Raw genomic sequence first — 21,920 nt, forward strand, 5'->3', positions numbered from 1 at the left:
TCAACTCTCAAATCTGTTGTAGGCTAATTTTAACTGTTTTCTAAATTCATTTCATACTTACTTTAAATTATTAGCATGTTCGAAGATTTGAACCTGGACCTACGTAGTGAGAACTGAACACGCTACCGCTGTACCATGGCCAATGCTAAAATTGATGTTATTAAAAACATCTATTTAAAGTTTTCACTTTTTCTAAGCAGGCTAAATTTAAAAATGTAAACATTTGTTTTCAACAAATTATGCATAACATTTTTTCAAACAAGACCTGCACGATTCGAAATCAAACTAAGTTTATTTAAATTTTATTCTACTTTTAATGATTTGTGTGCCTTACTTTTTCTTTGAAAGAAGGAATAATCCTTGCGATAAAAGTGCTGCGGAATCAGTATCGAAAAAAATAAATGGAATGCCAAATGGAGCTCGTGAAGAAGTACGGTATTTCAAATTTGTATATTGTTTTGTTTTTTTTTTTTTTTGTACCACTAACGATTATTTTGCAAATTTTAGATTCTTGATTGGAGACTAAAATCGCTGTTTTTCAAAATAGATCTGAAAAAAAAAAACGGAAAAGATGTATATATTTGATTATTCTCAGCAGTAACAAACCAAGTAAACGGTTGGTATATTATGTGTGCTTCCGGTCGCATTAAACCATCCGTGTCAGCCAGTGACGACCTTGCTGTAGGTGCGGAGGTGTTGCTCTGTTTCTACTGTGACAATTTTTCTTCTAAAGAAACAATCAAGGAAATTCGGTGTGTGGAATATAAATAAAGAAAATTTTCAAAACAAAATGTAAATAAATTATCAAACTATTATGTTCCTTTGGTGAAAAAAACTATACTTTTAATGATTATGATGTATGACCCTGTGATAGATTAATGATGTTGCTAGAGTTTACGTCGTGATTCTTTTCCCTAAGCCAAATTTTGTTCAAATTATGAGCTTCTTTATTTCCCGAATAATCCATATAACATTCGCTGTTAAAAATTGAGAACAACTCCGAAAAGTTTTCAGGAGAGTGTTAAAAACCATCGAAAAGTTATCGACAAAATTCAATACACATGGAGTTCCATAGAAGTTCAGAATAGAACCAATAAGTTCGTTGGGAGTTCAGAATGGAACCAAAAAGTTCGTTAGGAATCCAGAATGGAACCAAAAAGTTCGTAAGGAGTTCATTAGAAGGTACGAGGGTTGAAATTGATATTCAAACTACACAAGTCACTTAGAACGCACAAACATGAACTATGATACTTCTAGGGACTATTCATGTTCGTCCAGAAGTACAAATTGAGCACTTACGAGAATCGGTTATCATTTCTCTCGAATACCTTTTACTCAGCCAAATGTGAACTTTTAGTGTACACGATTAAGTAACTATGTGACTTTTGGTTACTTGGGTATGAACCGTAGGAACCGTAGGAACCGTAGAAACCGTAGGAACCGTACGAACCGTAGGAACTGTACGAACCATAGAAATCGTAGGAACCGTACGAACCGTAGAAACCGTAGGAACCGTTCGAACAGTAGGAACCGTAGGAACCGTACGATCCTTAATAACCGTACGAATCGTATGAACCGTAGAAACCGTAGGAACCGTACGAACCGAAGAAACCGTAGGAACCGTATGAACCGTAGGAACCGTACGATCCGTAGAAATCGTACGAACCGTATGAACCGTAGGAAACGAACCGTAGAAACCGAAGGAACCGTAGGAACCGTAGAAACCGTTGGAACCGTACGAACCGTATAAACCGTAGGAACCGTATGAACCGTAGGAACCGTAGGAACCGTAGAAACCGTAGGAACCGTACGAAACGTACGAACCACAGAAACCGTAGGAACCGTACGAACCGTAGGAACCGTACGAACCGTAGAAACCGTAGGAACCGTTCGAACAGTAGGAACCGTACTGATATAACCAGATTTAGCGTGTAAGCGCTTTCGGGAAATTGAACAATCCCTATCGAAAAGAGTGAATATCTTAAAGAGACATTCTCTGAGAGAAACCTGGAGCTTTGTAAGGTATGAATCAAGAATAATACAGTCACTTCTATTCTGGCTATTAACCTGAACACCCGTCTTATCATTTCTGTGTCACGAAAACCCCGTTTTAGCAGGATATAATATTGGCGACGTGGATGAAATTTTTTTTCTTCCAATAGTGAATTTTATCACAAATCGTGTTTTTTTTTTTTTTGACGAAGTAATTTCCTTTTTCTAAAAAAAAGTGAATTTTACGGTTTTTTTAAAAGACGGTACGATTGGTGATTTCATAGTTCTCTACAAGTGGATACGGCTTTGGTTGCTACAAGTTAGGATAGAAAGTGATTTTGTTGTAAATTGTATACGGGTTCTTTCCATTTTAAGCCAGCTCGAAAGTGATTTCTTTTGAAAAAAAAAACATTAAAACGAGCATTGGTACTTGGAAAAGCATAGAAGTTGGTAAAGCAGGCGAAAAACGAGGTTTCGATTGTGGAAACACGAGGTTTCGATTGTGGAAACGCCATTTGCCTTTTTTTTTTTTTTGGTTAACTCATCAAGTGCTTTGTTAAAGCGAGTTGAAATCGCCATTTTGCTTTGGCTTGCGATAACCGGAGAGGATTTTACTACACAGTTCAGCGGAGAAGTTTTTTTTATGGCAGGAGCGCCTGGATCGTATATCTAAATTTGGAAGCTTTAAGTGCGAGTCACTCACGACCTGAATCATCTGAGTGCTTATTCCCCACATCCGGTCCACATTGAGTGTTAGTGGTGAATTTTGGATAACGCTATAGGGTGAAGGCACCAATACTGGGCGGTGTTTGCTGACTGAGACGAAAAGGATTCAGGTTGAGCTGCTGAAAACTGTTTGGTGTTAAGCGATTTCATTTTGCTTTTGTCCGTGGAGACTAGTCAACTTTTTCGTCAGGCAATTTTTTGTCTAGCGTTATGGCACTTTCAACGACAACCGAACCTTTTATTCCCGGATCTATTTCGTTCAGTCAATATGTGGAACAACTCGAATGGTTGTTTATTCATAATAATTACGCAGAGGCGAAGTATAAAACTTCTTTTCTCGCAGTCTGCGGAACAGAAGTTTATTCTAGAGTGAAGTCTCTTTTTCCGGGAAGAGATATTAAAGCTTTGACGTATAAAGAAATTATTGATGAATTACAAAAGTACTATGATAAAACAGACTCTGAGTTATTAGTAAGCAGTGAATTTTGGACAAGACGGCAAAGATCAGACGAAAAAGCGATCGATTTTATTCTTTCGATCAAGCAAGCGGCCGAAGATTGCAATTTCGGTGCGATGAAAGATCGTTTTATTCGTGACATCCCGAATAGAAAAGTATGATGAAAAAACCATGAATTCCATGTTCACGAACCATAAATTATTCGGTTTTCACATTAATTATTATCGTCCTCGATACCGTGAATGCACATTGAAATTCATATTTTTCGACCATACATTTCATCGTTTTGACGAAAATAACCATGAAAAAGGGGTATTGTTATGCAGCGTGACCATGAAAAAAATGGCGATTTTCCATACATTCGGAAGCCCAAAAATATAAAGTTCATGGTTATAACAGCTTCCAATTTTTCATAGTAAAACCATGAAAATCCGATGATTTTAAATGTTAAACCGCTGTAAATAAAATCTTTGCTCATGGTGGATATTTATTGTTATTTTTGGATGTCATCATTTTCATAAAATGGTTGAATTTAATCGAATGGAGTCAATTAAATTAATTATTTATTCAATTAACTATTAACACTTGACTTCTCCCGCTTCATGATCCGGGGATAAATAAAACAAAATGTATAATGCACTGTGATACACTCATTGACACTAATTGTTAAATCTCTTCTGCACCTCCTGCTCAACCATTCTGGAAGACGGCTCCAGCATTTCTTGCCCCAGGCTCCGGATGTGCGAGTATTCTAGCACGGGTTGTGTTGTGGATCTCTATCTGATCCAAGTGGGGCATTGCAAGCGACCCCATCTGAAGCTGCGGAATTCTGCCTCTGGAAGAAAACAAATTTCATGTTAATTCATGTTAAAATCTGCTTTTATAAAAAAATAACTTACCGCTATCCTCGGAATACGTGCCATCGCCTTCTGGTTCGATGATTTTCACTTTTGTTCCTGGAGGGGACCTGATTATTTCGTCCTGATTATTGTCCGTAATAATAAGTTCCGACTGCAAGCTCGAAAAAAAATGGCGCGTATTGGATGGAAAAATTTTCTACACGAAAAAAAAAGGAATGTGTTAAAAGAGCTAAAGTTTACCGTTTACCATTGTTCGAATTTTGATTTTACCATGAAAAACACTGTAACATTGAAAATCATAAGAAAAATACTGAAATACGATGAGTAAAGTGGTTAACAGAGATGGGGATATTACGATGAAGTTCATAGTTACATTGGAAATCATTGTTCGGTTACAGTAATACCATGGTCTTTGCTATTCGGGATGCTAGTAATTGGAGCTTATGATAAGCAACTGCAAAGTAGAATGTTTAGCGAGGAGAATTTAACTTCGAGTAAAGCTGAAAAGATGTTAATTAGTAATGAACAAACAATTGAAAAGATGCGTAAGTTAAATAATGATGAAAACAGATTGAGTGTAGTTGCGCGTTTGGGCCGACGAGAGGATAAATTCCAAATGAGAAGAAATTTTAGAAGTCGTAGCAGGAGTAATAGCAGAGATCGGGTTGTACGTTTTGATACTAGAAATAGATCCCACAGAAATAAACCTGTTTTTGAATGTTCCTTTTGTAATAAAAAAGGACATACCCGTGAATATTGCTATCGTCTTAACCGTCGTAGCCCAAGATGTTAAGTATATTGATTCATCTGATCCGCAACCGTCTACTTCAGGATTATTTAAACGTCTCAAAATTGATCTGAGTTCAAGTTCCGATAGTGATGAGGCGTCTTGTCTTATGATATCTTCAATTAATAAAATTAATAGACCTTGCTACATCGAAGCTTTGGTTGATAAACATCTTTTAACAATGGAAATAGACTGTGGTTCGGCCGAGAGTGTAATTTCGGAAAATATTTTCTATAAAATCTTTAAAAATCATGAGTTAACACCCTGCCATATGCGTCTAGTAGTTATTGATGGGAAGAAACTTAATGTTTTGGGGAAGCTAAATGTTTACGTAGAGCTGAACGGGATTAATCAACACGTTGACCTGGTGGTGTTAAGATGCTGTAATGAGTTCGGGCCTTTGATGGGTCGAACATGGCTGGATGTGTTCTGCGACGGCTGGAGAAACCTTTTTGCCAAATCATCTGCTCCGAGGTTGAACGTCAATTCGATAAAAGAGGAGAAAATTGTGCAGGAAATAATAAGTAAGTTTCCTAGGGTATTCGATAAGGACATTGTGTGAATGGATTAAATCGGCACTGCATTATTCGTCACAAGCGTGTACGCAGTCAGTCAGTGAGTCGGCTAGCGAGCGAGCGAGTCGAGTAGCGTGTGTGATTCTCCCGGTAGTTCGTGAACAGTAGACTCTCTGGTTCTACTTCCGGGCTTCGGAGCTCCGGACCGGTCTGCACATTTGGCGACCGTGACCGGTAATTTCTTGTTAACCTTTTAAAACGAGAAATTATAAAAAAAAAAAAGTCGAACCGTAAAAGGTAAACAAACGCGATGAACGATTCACGCTTAATTAATTTTCATCGACCAGATTAAAAATCAAACAGTTTATTAATGAGCCGTTTTAGAAAAAAACTGATAAATGAGTAAATGATGTGAAATGTATCTTCCCTAGTAGCCAAGACCATGATAATAATATGAGAAAACAATGATTTTCAATTGAACAATAAACTTTATCGTAAATTCTAAATATCTATCTATGAACTCCAATGATGAAATCACTATAATTTTCGAAGTCACCGTGAATTATACCATTTTTCCAAAATATTTCATAATTGCTAAATATGTCAGAAGCACGGTATCACATTAATATCCTTGTGATTATTACTGTTACAGTGTTATTCATGGTAAAATGCAGATCCATACCAATACAACATTGTTAAATATTTGCTTCTTTTACACATTTATAATTTTTCGTGTAGAGAAATTTTTTCTCGATCACACAAACGCCATTTTTTCTTAGAATTGGTTCGTGGTTTGCGCCTTCGAAACCAGCAAATCTAGACATTTCCGCTATCATTCTGGCCGGATAAGGATCACAATTTACCTATACGGTAATGCTGGTAAGTGCTTTCATTTTTCAATTGGATAATTAAACTTATAGATATTTCTTTTATTTTAGATACTGACAAAAAAGCGAAGTTCCCCAGTGGCAGCACAAAATGGCTTATGGACAGGATAGACTTCAAAGACAAACCCGAATCGAACGGATTGGTGGCCATCTAGTACCGGAAGATGGCAAAAAAAATTATCCGTATCCCAGGGACTGGTGTGAAGAAGGGGCTAAAAAGTCACCGGTGTTGTGTTTTAGTGCATGTAGAAAATTTAGCATGTGAAAAGTGAGTTCTTTGAAAACAATCCAAAAATTTAAATAAAAAATGCAAACGAATAAAACCAGTTCATTTTTTTATTTTAAGAGGAAATATAAACAATAAAAAACAAATGAAAACATCAAATAAAACCATGTAATTTCACGGTCCCGACATTCTTGATAAACTATGAATCAACATTGATGTTCATAATCTTCGAACGATTAAAATTCAAGGGATAACAGTGAATTTCACAGTATGGTTAAGAAAATTGGAAGCTGTAGAAGCCATAAACTTCATCGTTTTGTGTTTCCAAATGTATGGGAAAAAGTTGATTTTTTCATTGTTAAGTTGCTTAACAACCCCCTTTTTTCATGGTAGTTTTGGCCAAAACCATGAATACCATGGTTGAAAACAATGAGTTTGACAGTGAAATCATGGTTTCATGTACCGTGATATTCATGGTGACAACCATTAAATCCACGGTAGAGTGAAAATGAAATTCGTGGTGTTTTCATAATGTTTTTCTATTCGGGTTGTGACAAGTTGAAGTGAAGGAAAAAGGAAAATATAGTGCCGTAGTTGATAAATTACTTTTAGTGAAAATAAACGGGTAATGAAATAACACCGAAACAAAAATCGATAAGAAAAATTAATTAAGCTGAAATAAGAATAAGTCGAGAGGACAGCTTGATCATGTTCACAATTTCAAGCGAGTTGAGAGGACAGCTTGAAATTGAAAGGCGAGTTGAGAGGACAGCTTGAACGTATCGATAAAAATTTCAAGCGAGTTGAGAGGACAGCTTGAAATCGAAAGGCGAGTTGAGAGAACAGCCTGAAATAATCGATAAAAATTTCAAGCGAGTTGAGAGGACAGCTTGAAATTGAAAGGCGAGTTGAGAGGACAGCCTGATTGTATCGATAGAAATTTCAAGCGAGTTGAGAGGACAGCTTGAAATTGAAAGGCGAGTTGAGAGGACAGCCTGAAAGTATCGATAGAAATTTCAAGCGAGTTGAGAGGACAGCTTGAAATTGAAAGGCGAGTTGAGAGGACAGCCTGAAAGTATCGATAAAAATTTCAAGCGAGTTGAGAGGACAGCTTGAAATTGAAAGGCAAGTTGAGAGGACAGCTTGAAAGTATCGATAGAATTTTCAAGTTAGTTGAGAGGACAACTTGAAAACGAAAGGCGAGTTGAGAAGACAGCCTGAACGTATCGATAGAAACTTCATGCAAATTGAGAAGACAGCTTACAATTGAAATGCGAGATGAGAGAACAGCCTGAAAGTATCGATATTTTCAAACGGGTTGAGAGGATAGCTTGAAATCAGAAGGCGAAATGAAGGAGAGTCTAAATGTTTTATCTTGTGGGGAATCAAGCAGCTAGAAAAAGAAATAATTGGAAATTGAGCGAGTCGAGAGGACATATCTCATCAAATTGATGATCAGAAATTTAAAGCGAGTCGAGAAGACAGCTTGGAATTTGTAAAAAAAAGTTGGACGAACTGGAATATCTTATCAAATTGAATATCAAGCGAGTTGAGAGAACAGCTTGAGATAAGATTTAATTATGAGTCGATTCTGGAAGCTATCATATAAGGACAACCACAATATCATATAAATTTGAAAATCAAGCGAGTTAAGAAAACAGTTTAATAAAAGATTCAACTATGATGCAAGTCAAGAAGAAACTTTGAAACTAGGAAAAGGCGTGTCGAGAGGAAGGCTTCAAGAAGCTTGAACTAAACAATCACAAATGTACACATTTAAGAGATAACAGCACAAATGTTTTTTTTTATTTAAAGTGAGTTGACAGGACTGCATTGATAAACAAAATTCGTAAAGACAGCTTCTTCATTTAAGGAATAAACTGGAGAGTGTCTTGAGAGGACAATTTTGGTGTCTGATCAAATAAATAATCAGGTGAGTCGAGAGAGCAGCATGGAAAAAAATAATTGAAAAGGGTTAGGCGAGTTTAGAGAACGGCAAAAAAAATCCTGTCCGAATGGAAAGAAAGAACGTTTATTTCTTTGACAACTGCAGTTTCATTCAGGATAACTGACCAAATATTGTTTCCAGTACATTGGTTCGAATTTTGTCAAAAGCACAGAGAAGAAGTTCTATTACCAATACTTCATGCATTACTGTAAGAAACTAGCTTTTCTAGGTGAGCACTGGAGGAAGGTAAATTGGAACAAAATGCACTATTTATGGAAAATAAAATTGACCTTAATGAACAGAGAATAATTTGTGGTATTTCAGATTAAACAGTAATTTTGAGTTTCTTGTTTGATTTCAAAATTTTATACAACGTGGTTTCTTGTTAATTCAGGGAGGCAATTAATTGAAATTCAGAAAAGATTCAGCCATAGGCAGTGTTATGGAAATTGTTATTTCAGTTTTGACATTGTTTGCATTTTTGGAACAATTGACGCTTAAGGCACAATTTTCCCGTATATTTAGATAACGTGCCGCTAAAAAGCCTACCCCTATTCTGAAGATAGGTAAGCATCGACAACGCACAAAAGCGTAAGCTCTTCATACCTACTTCACATATATTTATTGATAGGAAACATGGCGGAAGCCAAGAAGAGGAGTGTTCCTGAATCGGTATTTCAAATTGTTCTGTAACGTCTCTCTGTTTTCATTATCACATTTTATTAAAAACTTTATAAAAAGAAGCGATTTTATTACAGTCTATTAGTAATTTTATTAATGTTATTTCGTTTGGGATAGGAGTGGGATGTGTGAATGGATTAAATCGGCACTGCGTTATTCGTCACAAGCGTGTACGCAGTCAGTCAGTGAGTCGGCTAGCGAGCGAGCGAGTCGAGTAGCGTGTGTGATTCTCCCGGTAGTTCGTGAACAGTAGACTCTCTGGTTCTACTTCCGGGCTTCGGAGCTCCGGACCGGTCTGCACAGACATGTCCAAGCCTATCGTGGGTTTTAAAGGCGATTTGGTTTTGAAAGATACGACTCCTATTTTCAAAAAAGCGTATGAGGTTCCCTTACGATTGCGTAACAAAGTTTTGGAGCATCTACAGGAACTAGAAAAAGATAATATAATTACACCGGTTGAGGTTAGTGAATGGGCTTCACCAGTTGTGGTTGTTATAAAGAAAGACCAAGAAATAAGGCTAGTAATAGATTGTAAAGTGTCTATAAACAAAGTTATAGTACCGAATACTTACCCGTTACCCCTTGCTCAAGACATTTTTGCAAAACTTGCCGGATCAAAAATATTTTGTTCGCTAGATTTGGCAGGAGCATATACTCAATTGGAGCTTTCTCAAAAATCAAGGAAGTTTATGATTATAAATACTATAAAGGGACTGTACTCATACAACAGATTACCTCAAGGAGCAGCATCTTCAGCTTCGATTTTTCAAAAGGTGATGGATCAAATCTTGCTAGGATTGGATTTTGTATGTTGTTATTTGGATGACCTATTAATTTCGGGTAAAAACTTAGAAGACTGCAAAAGCAAACTTTTTTTGGTCTTAGAAAGACTTTCTAAGGCAAATATAAAAGTTAGTAAAAAGAAATGCAAGTTTTTTGTAAAACAGTTACCATCCCGAATAGGATTGCACCGTGAAAAAACCATGAATTCCATGTTCACAGACCATAAATTGCATGGTTTACACAATGATTATAATCGTCCTCGATACCGTGAATGCACATTGAAATTCATATTTTTCGACCATACATTTCATAGTTTTGACGAAAATAACCATGAAAAAGGGGTATTGTTATGCAGCGTGACCATGAAAAAAATGGCGATTTTCCATACATTGGAAAGCTGAAAAATATTAAGTTCATGGTTCTTTCAGCTTCCAGTTTTTCACAATAAAACCATGACAATCCGATGATTTTGATTGTTTACCCACTGAAATAAAAATTTTTGCTCATGGTGCGATTTTTTTACTTGTTTTTTGGGTTGTCATCATTTTCGTTGATTGATTTTATTTAAAAACGAATAAGTTGATTCATTTATTTATTAAACACTCATTTTCAACACTTATACGTACATTTTATCACTCATTGGTCATTCGCTGGCAGGCCTGAGACTTGCCGCCGCGCTGGCATTCGCACTCGCATCCATTAGCGACTCCCGGCATCCATCCAATCGCATAATATGCTACTACTGCAAGTGTGTTGGAGAGGATTCATTTTGCTAGAATTGGAAATAAAAATGATTGTCAACATATTTTTGTTCTGTAATTTATGATATGAACTCACCTGCGGCCGTCTCCGAAGATTTTGATGATAAGAATTTCATTAAAAAATACTTTACCGACCGAGGACGAAAAAAAAACACGTGCCGCGGCTGTCAAAATATCGAGTTACACGAAAAACTAGGAGTGTTTAAATTCTTGAATAACGCTCGGATGTTCTTTTTACCATGAAGTACAAAGTCACATTTAAATTCATTGGAAAATGAATGTTTTATCATGGTTCTGTTCTATTCGGGATATCTTGGACATATTCTTACAGATAAAGGATTACTACCTTGTCCTGAAAAGGTTAAAACTATTCGGGAAGCAAAATCTCCTAGCAATGTCTCTGAACTGAAAGCTTTTCTAGGTCTTCTAACATTTTATTCTAAATTTATACCAAACTTATCTTCAAAACTACATCGATTATGTACTTTACTAAAAAAAGATACTCCATATAAGTGGGATTGTGAGTGTGAAAAAGTTTTCCAATTTTGTAAACAATTATTGTTAAAGCCCAGTTTATTGGAATATTGGAATATCCAGCTAAACCAATTGTTGTTGTTACGGATGCCTGTACATATGGTCTTGGAGGTGTAATATCTCATGTTGTTGAAGGTGAGGAAAAACCAATAAGTTTCACATCATTCACTTTAAACACGGCCCAAAAGAAATATCCAATTCTGCACTTAGAGGCTTTAGCCATAGTTAGCCATAGTTAGAATGCTATTTCGGTAACAAGGTTACAAAGATACTTATTGGAACTTGCTATTTACGATTATGAAATATATTATAGACCATCAGCTAAATTGGGAAATGCTGATTTTTGCTCCCGATTCCCAGAAGATCAAGAGGTGCCTAAAGAATTGGACAAAGTTTTTGTAAAGAATTTAAATTTTACTGAAGAATTTCCTTTGGACTACAAACAAATCGCTCGGGAAACAAAAAGGGATAATTTTACTTCCAAAATATTGGAATACTTGGAAAAAGGTTGGCCAAAACGGTTGGAAAAACAATTTAAAAATGTGTATTCTGCTCATCAGGAGTTAGAACAAGTTGAAGGATGTTTGTTGTTTCAGGATAGGGTGATAATTCCGTCCTGTTTAAGGCAACAAGTCCTTAAAATGCTTCATTCCAATCACTTGGGAATAAGTAAGCTCAAGCAATTAGCTCGTAGAACGGTTTATTGCCCGAATAGAATTGTACAATGAAAAAACCATGAATTCCATATTCACAAACCATAAATTTAATGGTTTACACAATGCTTATTATCGTCCACTATACCGTGAATGCACATTGGAATTCATAGTTTCCGACCATACATTTCACTGTTTTGGCGAAAATAACCATGAAAAAGGGGTATTGTTATGCAGCGTGACCATGAAAAAAATGGCGATTTCCCATACATTCGGAAGCTCAAAAATATGAAGTTCATTGTCATAACAGCTTCCACTTTTTCATAATAAAACCATGAAAATACGTTTATTTCCATTTTTCTAACGAAGCTGGAAATCTAGGTTTTTCTATGGTGTGTAAATATAGTTCTAACCGTGAAATTTCATGGTTTTTAATGATCAATTGGAATAGTTTGCTCAAGTTATCACTCTTTTCAAGGAATTTTATTCACGATAAGTCGTGCATTTAATAAACTAGGCTTACATTTATTACAAAGCACGATCAATCATGAACAATATTCCTTAAAAAGAGTAATAACTTAAGCAAACTGATTAATTAAGATTGAATTATTGCAAAATCCCTTGTTAAAAAAATAAAACAAAATTCAAAATAATATACAACATACTTATTTGCATATGTATTGAAGTTGTAAGGAAATCACTATAATTTTAAAAACTTTTTCTAAAAAATTTCACAATTTTCCGCTATTTTTTTACACTTTGATTAATACCTTCACCACGATCGGAACCCGTTCTATGTGTTATCAGCACAGCTCCAACCTGCCGCAAGTACTGCGTGTTCTTTTCCTTGGTGGACCGGAAGCCACTTTTCATGCAGCCTGCATATGCGACAGCAAACCCAGTAGAACCGGATCCTTCGCGAGATTGTCCTTCCTTCACGTAGATGGGCGGATACAGCAAATTTTTGGCGGCTCGTTTTCCTCTGCTGGCTCCGCCAATCGTCCTCCCGGGCATTTTGTTAAAGCCGTGGATCAGCATCTAGAGGAAGAAAATATGTTTAAAAAATACAATTCGAAAAAACGTTATCAGTTTAAAACACTACTCACCATCTAAAATATTCTGTCCGAAATCATGAAAGTTGACCGCAAAAATTGTTTGCAAAAATGGCGCGCACAAACACGAATCTCTACACGATGATTTGAAAGTGTGTAAAAAAAGCAAAAATTTACCATGTTCTTTTTGGTTTGGATTTACATTTTACCATGAAGTACATTGTAACAATCATTATCACAAGAAAATTATGGTGATACTGTCCTTCTGTCATTTTCGTAAACTATGAAATATTTTGAATTAACAATGTTTTTCACGGTGACTTTAAAAATAATGGTGGTTTCAAAATTAAACGCAGTCGAAAAATATTTAGATAATACGATGAAATTAAGTGTTAAATTGAAATTCATTGTTCGGTTATTTTAATACCATGGTCTTTGCTATTCGGTATGGTTCGGTATGAACAGAGATATTGAAGAATTTGTTAAATCATGTCATTTATGCACTGAATCAAATGTCGTTAGTAAACCAGCCAACTATTCCAAATGGATCCCAACAACAAAGCCCTTCAACAGGATTCATGCTGATTTTTTTCATTTGGATAGAAAAGTATATTTGATAATTGTTGACAGCTACAGTAAGTGGATTGAGCTAGAATATATGAGAACAGGAACAGATTGTAAAAAAGTTTTGAAAATATTCATGAATATATTTGCCAGATTCGGTCTTCCAGATGTCTTGGTAACCGATGGTGGGCCACCTTTTAACTCACATGAATTTGTAAGATTTTTCCAACAGCAAGGAGTCCTGGTGATGAAAAGTCCTCCCTATCACCCAGAAAGCAACGGGCAAGCGGAGAGAATGGTGCGTCTTATTAAGGATGTTTTGAAGAAGTTTCTTTTGGATCACCGGATTAGAAAACTAGATACCGATGAGCAAATTGCTTACTTTTTGTTCAATTATAGAAACACTTGCGTTGGTAATGATGGAGAATTTCCGGCAGAACGTTTACTGGGCTATAGACCGAAAGGATTAATTGATTTATTAAACCCCAAATGTAATTTTAAAGCACATTTAAAAGAATCAGACAGTGATAATTTTTTACCAAGCCTTCTACCAAAAGAAAACAAGGTCGAACCAGATCCAGATCCTTTTGATAATCTTACTAAAGGAAACGTTCTTTATTATAGAAACAATAATAAAACAGAATTTCAGAAATGGATTCCTGTAAAATTTTTAAAAAAGGTTTCAAATACTATTTCACAGGTCATAATCAACGGGAGAATAATTTTGGCGCATAGACGCCAGCTGAAATTGGGCCCCAAGATTCAACGGAGAGCAGCAGTAAATTTTGTCATCAACGAAGAAATCAACACATTGTCACCTGAAAATGGATCGCATAACTCAAAAAGAAGAAGGGAGGAGAATGAAGAAATGGACCAGTTTGCTTCTGATACCAGTTCTGATTTTTATGGTTTTCCGGCAGAGTCGTTCATATACAACAACGCTGAGCAAATGGACAACACGGGAGGCATTGACTCATTAATACCAGTAGTCAGAAGATCAGCCAGGATTTTGAAGAAGCGTCGAAAATCGGATTTTGAATATTACTAGATGGATTAGTCTCAATTTTATCTTTTTCAAGAAGTGTTTTTTTTAAGTTACGCCTTTACTAATGCATGTTCGAAGACATGCTTTCGATATTGTTGGATAAGTTTTGTTTAACATATTGTTTTTGCTTAATGGATGGAGAAGTTGATATAACCAGATTTAGCGTGTAAGCGCTTTCGGGAAATTGAACAATCCCTATCGAAAAGAGTGAATATCTTAAAGAGACATTCTCTGAGAGAAACCTGGAGCTTTGTAAGGTATGAATCAAGAATAATACAGTCACTTCTATTCTGGCTATTAACCTGAACACCCGTCTTATCATTTCTGTGTCACGAAAACCCCGTTTTAGCAGGATATAATACGTACGAACCGTAATAACCGTACGAACCGTAGAAACCGTACGAACCGTAGGAACCGTACGAACCGAAGAAACCGTAGGAACCGTATGAACCGCATGAACCGTACGAACCGTAGAAACCGTAGGAACCGTATGAACCGTACGAACCATAGAAATCGTAGGAACCGTACGAACCGTAGAAACCGTAGGAACCGTTCGAACAGTAGGAACCGTAGGAACCGTACGAACCGTAATAACCGTACGAATCGTATGAACCGTAGAAACCGTAGGAACCGTACGAACCGAAGAAACCGTAGGAACCGTTCGAACTGTAAAAACTGCATGAACCGTTCGAACCGTAGGAACGGACTACCAACCCGTGAATCGTTAATAGTGACAGTAGAGGGGATGATGATTGCTGGTGTAGAAAGAACAAATGAGTATTGCCGTGGAGCGCTTTGCGCGAGTTGCCGCCGACCATGGTCTAGAGGACAGCGTTCTAGTCTTCTAAGCCAGAGGTCATGAGATCAAGTCTCGGCCACGGCATACATAGTACTCTTTCTAGGGGCTGGTGGTGTTAGCATCAGTACGATGCTAGCCATTCAACTCTTGAAAGATGTTCGCTTTAGTCTTAAGTAGAATTTAGATCTCTTCAAAGAAACCTGCAGTTTCACTGAGTTTTTCGTTTTTTTTAAACCGTACTAACTGTTGGATCCGAATGAACCGTACAAACCGTATAGGAACCTTTTGAAACGTAGGAACCGGATGAACCTTATCAACCGTACGAATCATACAAATCGTATGAACAGTAGGAATCGAACGAACTGTAGGAACCGTACGAACCTTAGAAATTGTAGGAATCGTACAAACCGTAGAGACCGTACGAACCGTAGGAACGGATAGGACGATGGCATATAGCCGTCAATCTTTGAAGTTAAGATTATTATACATTTCAATCGATTGTATAGCTGTTTTAGTGTTTCGTTTTAGCGCATGGTTCAACTCTATAGATTATGTTGGAAGGAATTTTCAAAATACTTTTGCTATAAACCATTGAAATTCACAAGTATTAATTTTGACTTTATTAACATAGAATAACATATTTGGTAATCTTCATTGTACCTAAGTCACAGCTTAGCTTTATTTTGCACATTATTGAATCCACGCAGTACAGCCACACAAATTATGTATCTTAAATTTTCCCTGGCTACTAAAATCACTCAAATGAAATACGCATGCTAGGAAATTTATTTTTAAAAAACCCATATTCCATTGTGACTCGTTTTAACGCCGTCGCAAAATTGGTGCCGGATTGTCCTCAACCACAATCGTTTTGGTCATGATGTCGTACATCGTCCGGTTGTGTTTGAAGAAGAACATCAGAAAGCAGATAGGAAAAAATAGCGTTAGAAGAGCGTTTTTGGCAACCGATCGACAGAGGGCCCGTTTAAATCCGGGGTTCGTAGCCGGGAAAAGCAGCGCTTTGATCGGATTCTGATTATTCATGGCCAGTCCCGGTTGGGGAGGATCCAGCAGCACCACGGCTTCCACATGTACAATCCGAATACCCATGAGCATTTTACCAGGCGTTGCTCCCCCGATCTGACCCTGCCCATGAATAGTCCACAGAGTTTCGTACAGACAAACTACTAATTTGGTTATCACTTCCAGAAAGATAAACTCCGACGTTAGCGACAACAGTTCGGTATAATCTTCTTCGATCGAGTTCCGCAGCGTATCGAAGTCGATGTCCAAGCTGAAACTGCACCGAATGGTTAACTTAGGTCGGCTCAGAAAAAAAAAGCAACTTACAAGTCCATGTCGAAGGCGTCGATGAACGCCATTATGGTCATAACTTTTAGCAGGAAAATTATCACAATGTCGATGGCTTCGGCCACGAAACGCTTCCAGATGGGAGCTATGACGTACTCATAGCCTCCGTTCCGATTGATGACTGGAAAATAAGACAATGACAAACATTAGTGACCAATAAGGCAATAGGCAATCCTTTTATTAAATAGTAAAAAAAATCAAAATACAGATTTGAGTACTGAAATCAAAAGCAGATAAAAAGAGACCGGGAAAGAAAAATTGAATATGTAAAATTGAAAATTGACTATTCATGCATGTTTGATGCGTGTATTGTAATTGCAGTTCTTCGCCATTACTGATTGTCGCAAATTTCAATACTGTCTTGGCTGCCAAACAAAGAAGATAGTCCATACGTGTACCTAAACGTCTTCAATCTACACTCAAATTCAAATCAAATTTTGTTTTATTCGACGAAACGAAAGCTCACGCGGGATTTATAGAAAAATTGCATCCAATAGCCTCAATCTACACTCTAACTTTTTCATAGTTTAATAAATATCTGTATAGATGATCAATTATTTTTTTCTGTTTTATATCAATTCTTCAATTGTACCTAATTGTCGATTTATCACTAGAAAACCTTTAAGCACAGGCCTTTTTATCAGGTCAAAGAAATTATTTAATATCGATTTTTATTGACTTTCTATCAGTGATTGAAATCCTCAACCATTTTCTCATCAGAGGCATTCAAAATACACACTTTGAGGCCTCGTATAGTAATACAGGAGACGATACATATACATTCATTCAAACCTCCCCCCATGAGGAGGATCTGCTCCGAGAGACACTATCCGTTCGCTGCTCAGAACGAACTCTCTCAACGTTCGGTCGCTACATGATGCATGAAATAGACGAGGCACACATACTCATTTACGTTATTGAATTTGATGGACTCAAGCCGATAGCTGCGTTGAGGAGAACATCTTCAACCTCGCCGCAAAGGTTGAGGCAACAACGACAACAACCGAACTTATTGCATTGCATAGGCCCGCAACGTATGGAGCAAGGAGAGGGTGGGAAAAGAAACGAAAAAACTAACTGCCTGCGTGCGGTTGCTGTGCAATAATAGCAATAGCAGAAAAACCTCGGGTATTCGATCCAGGCACAAACGAGGAGACTCGGGTTTGCTCTGCCTTTTGAATTCGGTTCCGTCAAGAATGTAACAGGAGATGAGTGAGAGCCATTCGTTTGGTTTTTTGGATTCGCTGCCTCGAATGTATATTGCTTCTTGAAGGCGGGCCATGTGAGAGCGTATGCATCATCGGTTTTGTCGTTTTCGCTGCCTCAAAGCAACCTTTGCTTCCGAGTAAAGCGTTGAGCGAGAGATGGTTGATCAATTCATGCTCAGCAAAACTCAATCACTGCTTTCTATACATATTTTCGTCAGGAATACGAAATTTGAAATTCATTTTTAATAAACTAGGTATAATGTTTGATAATACAACTTACTTTCTTCCTGTCGCGCGGGATCCATAATTTCCGCCAACCGCCTCTGGTTGGGCCCAGCGGGAACATTAGGCTGATTCGTATTTGCAACCTGACCGTTGGCAGCAGCACTTCCGGTAGACGGTAGCGCCCCAGGCAAACCAGCAGCTGGTGCTCCAGGGACTCCATTCGGTGTCTGGAATAGCTGCGGGTAGTTGTTCATCAGATAGTACGGGAAGTATGCCTGGATTTGCTGTTGCATCTGAGCCTGCTGAACCCAGATTCGAAGCAGCTCGAAGTACATCTGTTTCGGTGTTTTGGTCAGCTCTGGCAGCAACGGGACTTCCGCTTCCGGAAGCTCTGCAGCAGGGTCTTTAGGTTTGTCTTGGTTTTCGTCCATTTTTGCACTTGGACCGTCGGAAATTTTGATAATTTAACCAATAACTCGATTTTCTGGCTGTTTCAGGAAACAATAATTTTTGAAGACTTACGTGTTTTTATTTACCTTTCGTTGCATAAATTTTGCTGTCAGACGAAAAACATATATTTTTCAGTGACTTGGAACGCTTAAACGCTTTTATGCTGCGGAGCGTCAGAAACAAGCTTTCAGGAATCAATTGAGCTTTTATGCTGGTGACGTTAAATGTCATAGGATGGTTCATAATCAACAACCATTCCCATGCATTTAAATTTCGTGTTTTAGATTCTAAAATCAGATTCAGAATTTAGATACAGATTTTAGATTCAGATTCAGATTTAGATTTGAGTTTTAGGTTTAAGATTCAGATTTGAAATACAGATTTCAGATTCAGACTTACATTTCAAATTTCAGATTCAGATTTTAGATTCAAATTTGCGATTCAGATTTAGATTTAAGATTCGGTTTTCAGATCCGGGTTCAGATTCAAATTTCAGATTCAGATTTCACACTCAGAAACAGGTATCAAATGCCGATTTATACATTTTTTAGATTTAAAATTATTAATTCAAAATTTTGGATGATTTTTAGCGGTTGTCAACGGTGTGCCAAAAAGCTTCCCATTAACGTCACACGCGAAACTGCCAACATTACAAAAAAGCTCTCGCGGGCGCTTGATGGCGATGCGTATAATCAAAACAGAACGGTGAAAAACGCAAAACGTCAGCCGAAAAAGCAATCGCCTCGACTGTCAACGCGAAACTTGCAGCGGAGTCGAAATCCAAAAAGTGTAATGTCACTAGTTTTTCACTGGAGATAGCGCAGATTAACGCCAACATTGCCAACTCTCGTCATCGTCGCCGTTTCGTCGTCGTTGTCGGGGCCTAAATTTCGATCCCGGTTCCGTGTTCCGGATTGTTCCGAGGTTTTTCCGTTCAAGTGGAAAGTGTATCTACGGTAAGCGGGTTTTAGTGAGTTTTCGTTTCCTTAGAACCAGTAGGAAAATTTCGGGCGTTCCGGATTCAGGCTGCCCTCTCCTCGACCTCCCCCCCTTCGAATTACGGTGTATGTGTTGCTGCGGGTGAAAGAGGAAAAGTTTCTCCTCCCTCTGCCGAGCGCATTCAATTGGAAGTTGGAAGGGAAATTTTCATGCCCGTTTTTCGGCTGGCTGTGTGAGTGCTGTCTCGGAAATTGTGAGAATTGAGTCACGGCGGATCTCCCGGAGCAATAAAAAAAAAAGTAAAGAAAAGTGGCAATTTCTGGAGTGGCTCCAAACTTGCTGTCTGTGGGTTCCGAATCTAGTGGTTTTTTTTTTTTTTTCTTAAACCCTCTTATTGGGTTGGGAGTGTGCGAAGGAAGGGCAATCCGGAGATAATCCCGTTGGAATCGAATCTCCCCGTCTCTTGTGTGTCGCTGCTGAGTTGATTCATCATCGTCATCATAGGATTTTGATTTATCGTATTTTTTTTTCTATTCCAAAAGCCGTACGGGGGAATCGATTTTCGATCCCCGATACCAGGAAAGTTCGGAAGTGCAAGTGCAGTTTTGCGGGAAGTGCCTGTAGGTCCGGGGGTTTCTGGTGCAAGGAATATATCCAGCTCTAGTGTGTTCAAGTGACAAGTGGCAGGAATCGCGCAGACAACAGCAGCACGATGTCATCATCCGGCGATTTTGGGAATCCGCTGCGGAAGTTCAAACTGGTGTTTCTCGGGGAACAAAGCGGTAAATATCCGATATCTTTTGTTATAAAAATCTTGTTTTAAACAATTAACTATTCAGAAATATGAGAACAATTTCATTTAAATACCTACTTTGTCCGATTTGTCGAAAACGTTTGTGTAGGTACTTAACTACCAAAACATCCATTTCAAAATTATAAAAATAAATAAAAGTTTTACATAACATTATTTTAAAAATATATTTTTATGTTAATTAATTTATAATATTTTCAACTGTTGTCGAAATTTCGAAAACAATCTTTAAGGTGAAAATAGGTGTTTCAACTAGACTTTAGAAATCAAACTTCGTGATGTTTATAAGAGACTGAAATTTAACATCATTTTATTTTGAACTGGCTTTAGAATTTCTACGTGTTGGAGTTCCTTCTGGACTGAATAACATTTATGAAAATTTTGTTAGATTATTAGCATGATTTTTTATCTGATTGATAATTGTTAAGGGGTCTTTAATAAATATTATTAAATTAATTGGTATGATTTGGCATGGTCTAAAGTTAAAAACATCGATGCTTGTTTTTGGGAGAAATTTTTGGTAAAACTGTTGTTCCCAAACCGATCTCTCTCATTGCTTTTTAACCAGGCCGATTGAAATTCAAGTCTAAATATTCACCGAGAATTCTCTAGGTATTAATCACCAGTTGATATTCATGCTGATGAATATGTTCAGGAATAGTTCAAAGAGAGCTTCAATTTCTCGTTGTGGTTGGATTAACATGCAGAATGTTGTTTTCAAGGAAGTTAAATTTTTTCAAGCTACCTAGATACAATCGAAAAGATTCAGAAATAGTCTTGAGTTACGATGAAAGTTGCCTAAAGATGAGTAAAAACAGTGATCTACCGATAACAAAAAAAAATTCTTATGCAATCACTACAAACATGATATTTTTCTCAAATATTTGGATGTGCATAAATCTGACAAATCGTAACATATTTCTAAACGATTTACATTGTACCCTCTGCCATTTCTCGAATTTGTTTCTTTGAAATAATTAAAATTTGGATGTAACCAGACCAAACTTATCGATATTTATAATAACTAAACCGTAACTTCTAACTTCTAAACCGTAGGTCCAATCTCTTTGCTGTCTTCGACAAACTTATTTAAAATCCTAATTTATGGAACATTGTTTTGAACGTTGAGTTTCTTAAACATTCATCCTTTGAGTTACAGTGTAAATATTAAAAAAACCTTTAAAAATCAGTTTTTTTTTAAACATAATTTATTTTCTGGTAGTTTAAAAATTTCCAAAATATTCTTCAAAGTGATTCATAAAAACAAAATACTTACATATTTTTGTTGAACATTCTAAGAATGTAAAATGTAAGCTTTAAGATTTATATTTAAAAAAAAAGCATAAAAATAGTGCTATTTCAGCCTCAATTTTACGAACAATCGAAAACATTCGGCAGCTCGCACTATATGCATATTGATTATAGGCGACGGGCGCGCTCGCACGGAGATTGCGAATACGATTCCTCGTGTTTTAAACAGAGCCTTCACTCCAATTTCACTCCGATTAGCTGTCATTCTTATGGAGCCATTAGTTCCGAAAATTCTCTAGATGCGATAAATCCGGCTTTCTTCCTGACCAGATTTTCTCAGGCGTCCACTCAGAGGAAATCTTATTATAAATTTCATAAGATACATCTTATGAACT

General features: G+C 37.1%; 2 protein-coding genes and 1 long non-coding RNA gene across 5 annotated transcripts in view; 2 read left to right on the forward strand and 1 right to left on the reverse strand.

Annotated features, from left to right (window-relative positions):
* The first annotated feature begins 5,436 nt into the window (after positions 1–5,436).
* Positions 5,437–6,532, forward strand: LOC129743633 (uncharacterized). Its single transcript, XR_008736629.1, has 3 exons — positions 5,437–5,634; positions 6,076–6,216; positions 6,276–6,532. It is a non-coding gene; the product is annotated as an uncharacterized LOC129743633 (long non-coding RNA).
* A 9,343-nt stretch (positions 6,533–15,875) lies between these two features.
* LOC129743616 (protein FAM8A1) lies at positions 15,876–18,624 on the reverse strand. The gene is made up of 3 exons (XM_055735694.1): positions 18,130–18,624; positions 16,621–16,762; positions 15,876–16,570 (listed from the first exon to the last, which is right to left on the reverse strand). Exons 1-3 carry the CDS (start codon positions 18,503–18,505, stop codon positions 16,093–16,095), a joined length of 996 nt encoding a protein of 331 aa, XP_055591669.1. The 5' UTR covers positions 18,506–18,624; the 3' UTR covers positions 15,876–16,092.
* A 631-nt stretch (positions 18,625–19,255) lies between these two features.
* Positions 19,256–21,920, forward strand: part of LOC129743622 (ras-related protein Rab6) — a 101,094-nt gene continuing 98,429 nt past the window's right edge. Inside the window, exons 1-2 of one of the 3 annotated variants that reach the window (XM_055735701.1) lie at positions 19,256–19,494; positions 20,006–20,245. In XM_055735701.1, the coding sequence (XP_055591676.1) occupies positions 20,176–20,245 (70 nt within the window). In that variant the 5' untranslated portion in view covers positions 19,256–19,494; positions 20,006–20,175. The remainder of the gene's footprint in view (positions 19,495–20,005; positions 20,246–21,920) is intronic. The other 2 variants (XM_055735700.1, XM_055735702.1) reach the window with 2 other exon arrangements.

Source organism: Uranotaenia lowii, chromosome 2 (genome assembly GCF_029784155.1).
Source record: "Uranotaenia lowii strain MFRU-FL chromosome 2, ASM2978415v1, whole genome shotgun sequence".
NCBI classification, from domain to species: domain Eukaryota; kingdom Metazoa; phylum Arthropoda; class Insecta; order Diptera; family Culicidae; genus Uranotaenia; species Uranotaenia lowii.

Bases quoted from the DNA above. Each gene is read 5' to 3' on its own strand.
- LOC129743616 (XM_055735694.1), bottom strand. From the start codon at position 18,505: ATGGACGAAAACCAAGACAAACCTAAAGACCCTGCTGCAGAGCTTCCG. The intron at 16,763-18,129 runs GTAAGTTGTATT...CTTATTTTCCAG, and splicing joins TCCCGCGCGACAGGAAGAAA to TCATCAATCGGAACGGAGGC. The intron at 16,571-16,620 runs GTAAGTTGCTTT...CATTCGGTGCAG, and splicing joins GACGCCTTCGACATGGACTT to TTTCAGCTTGGACATCGACT.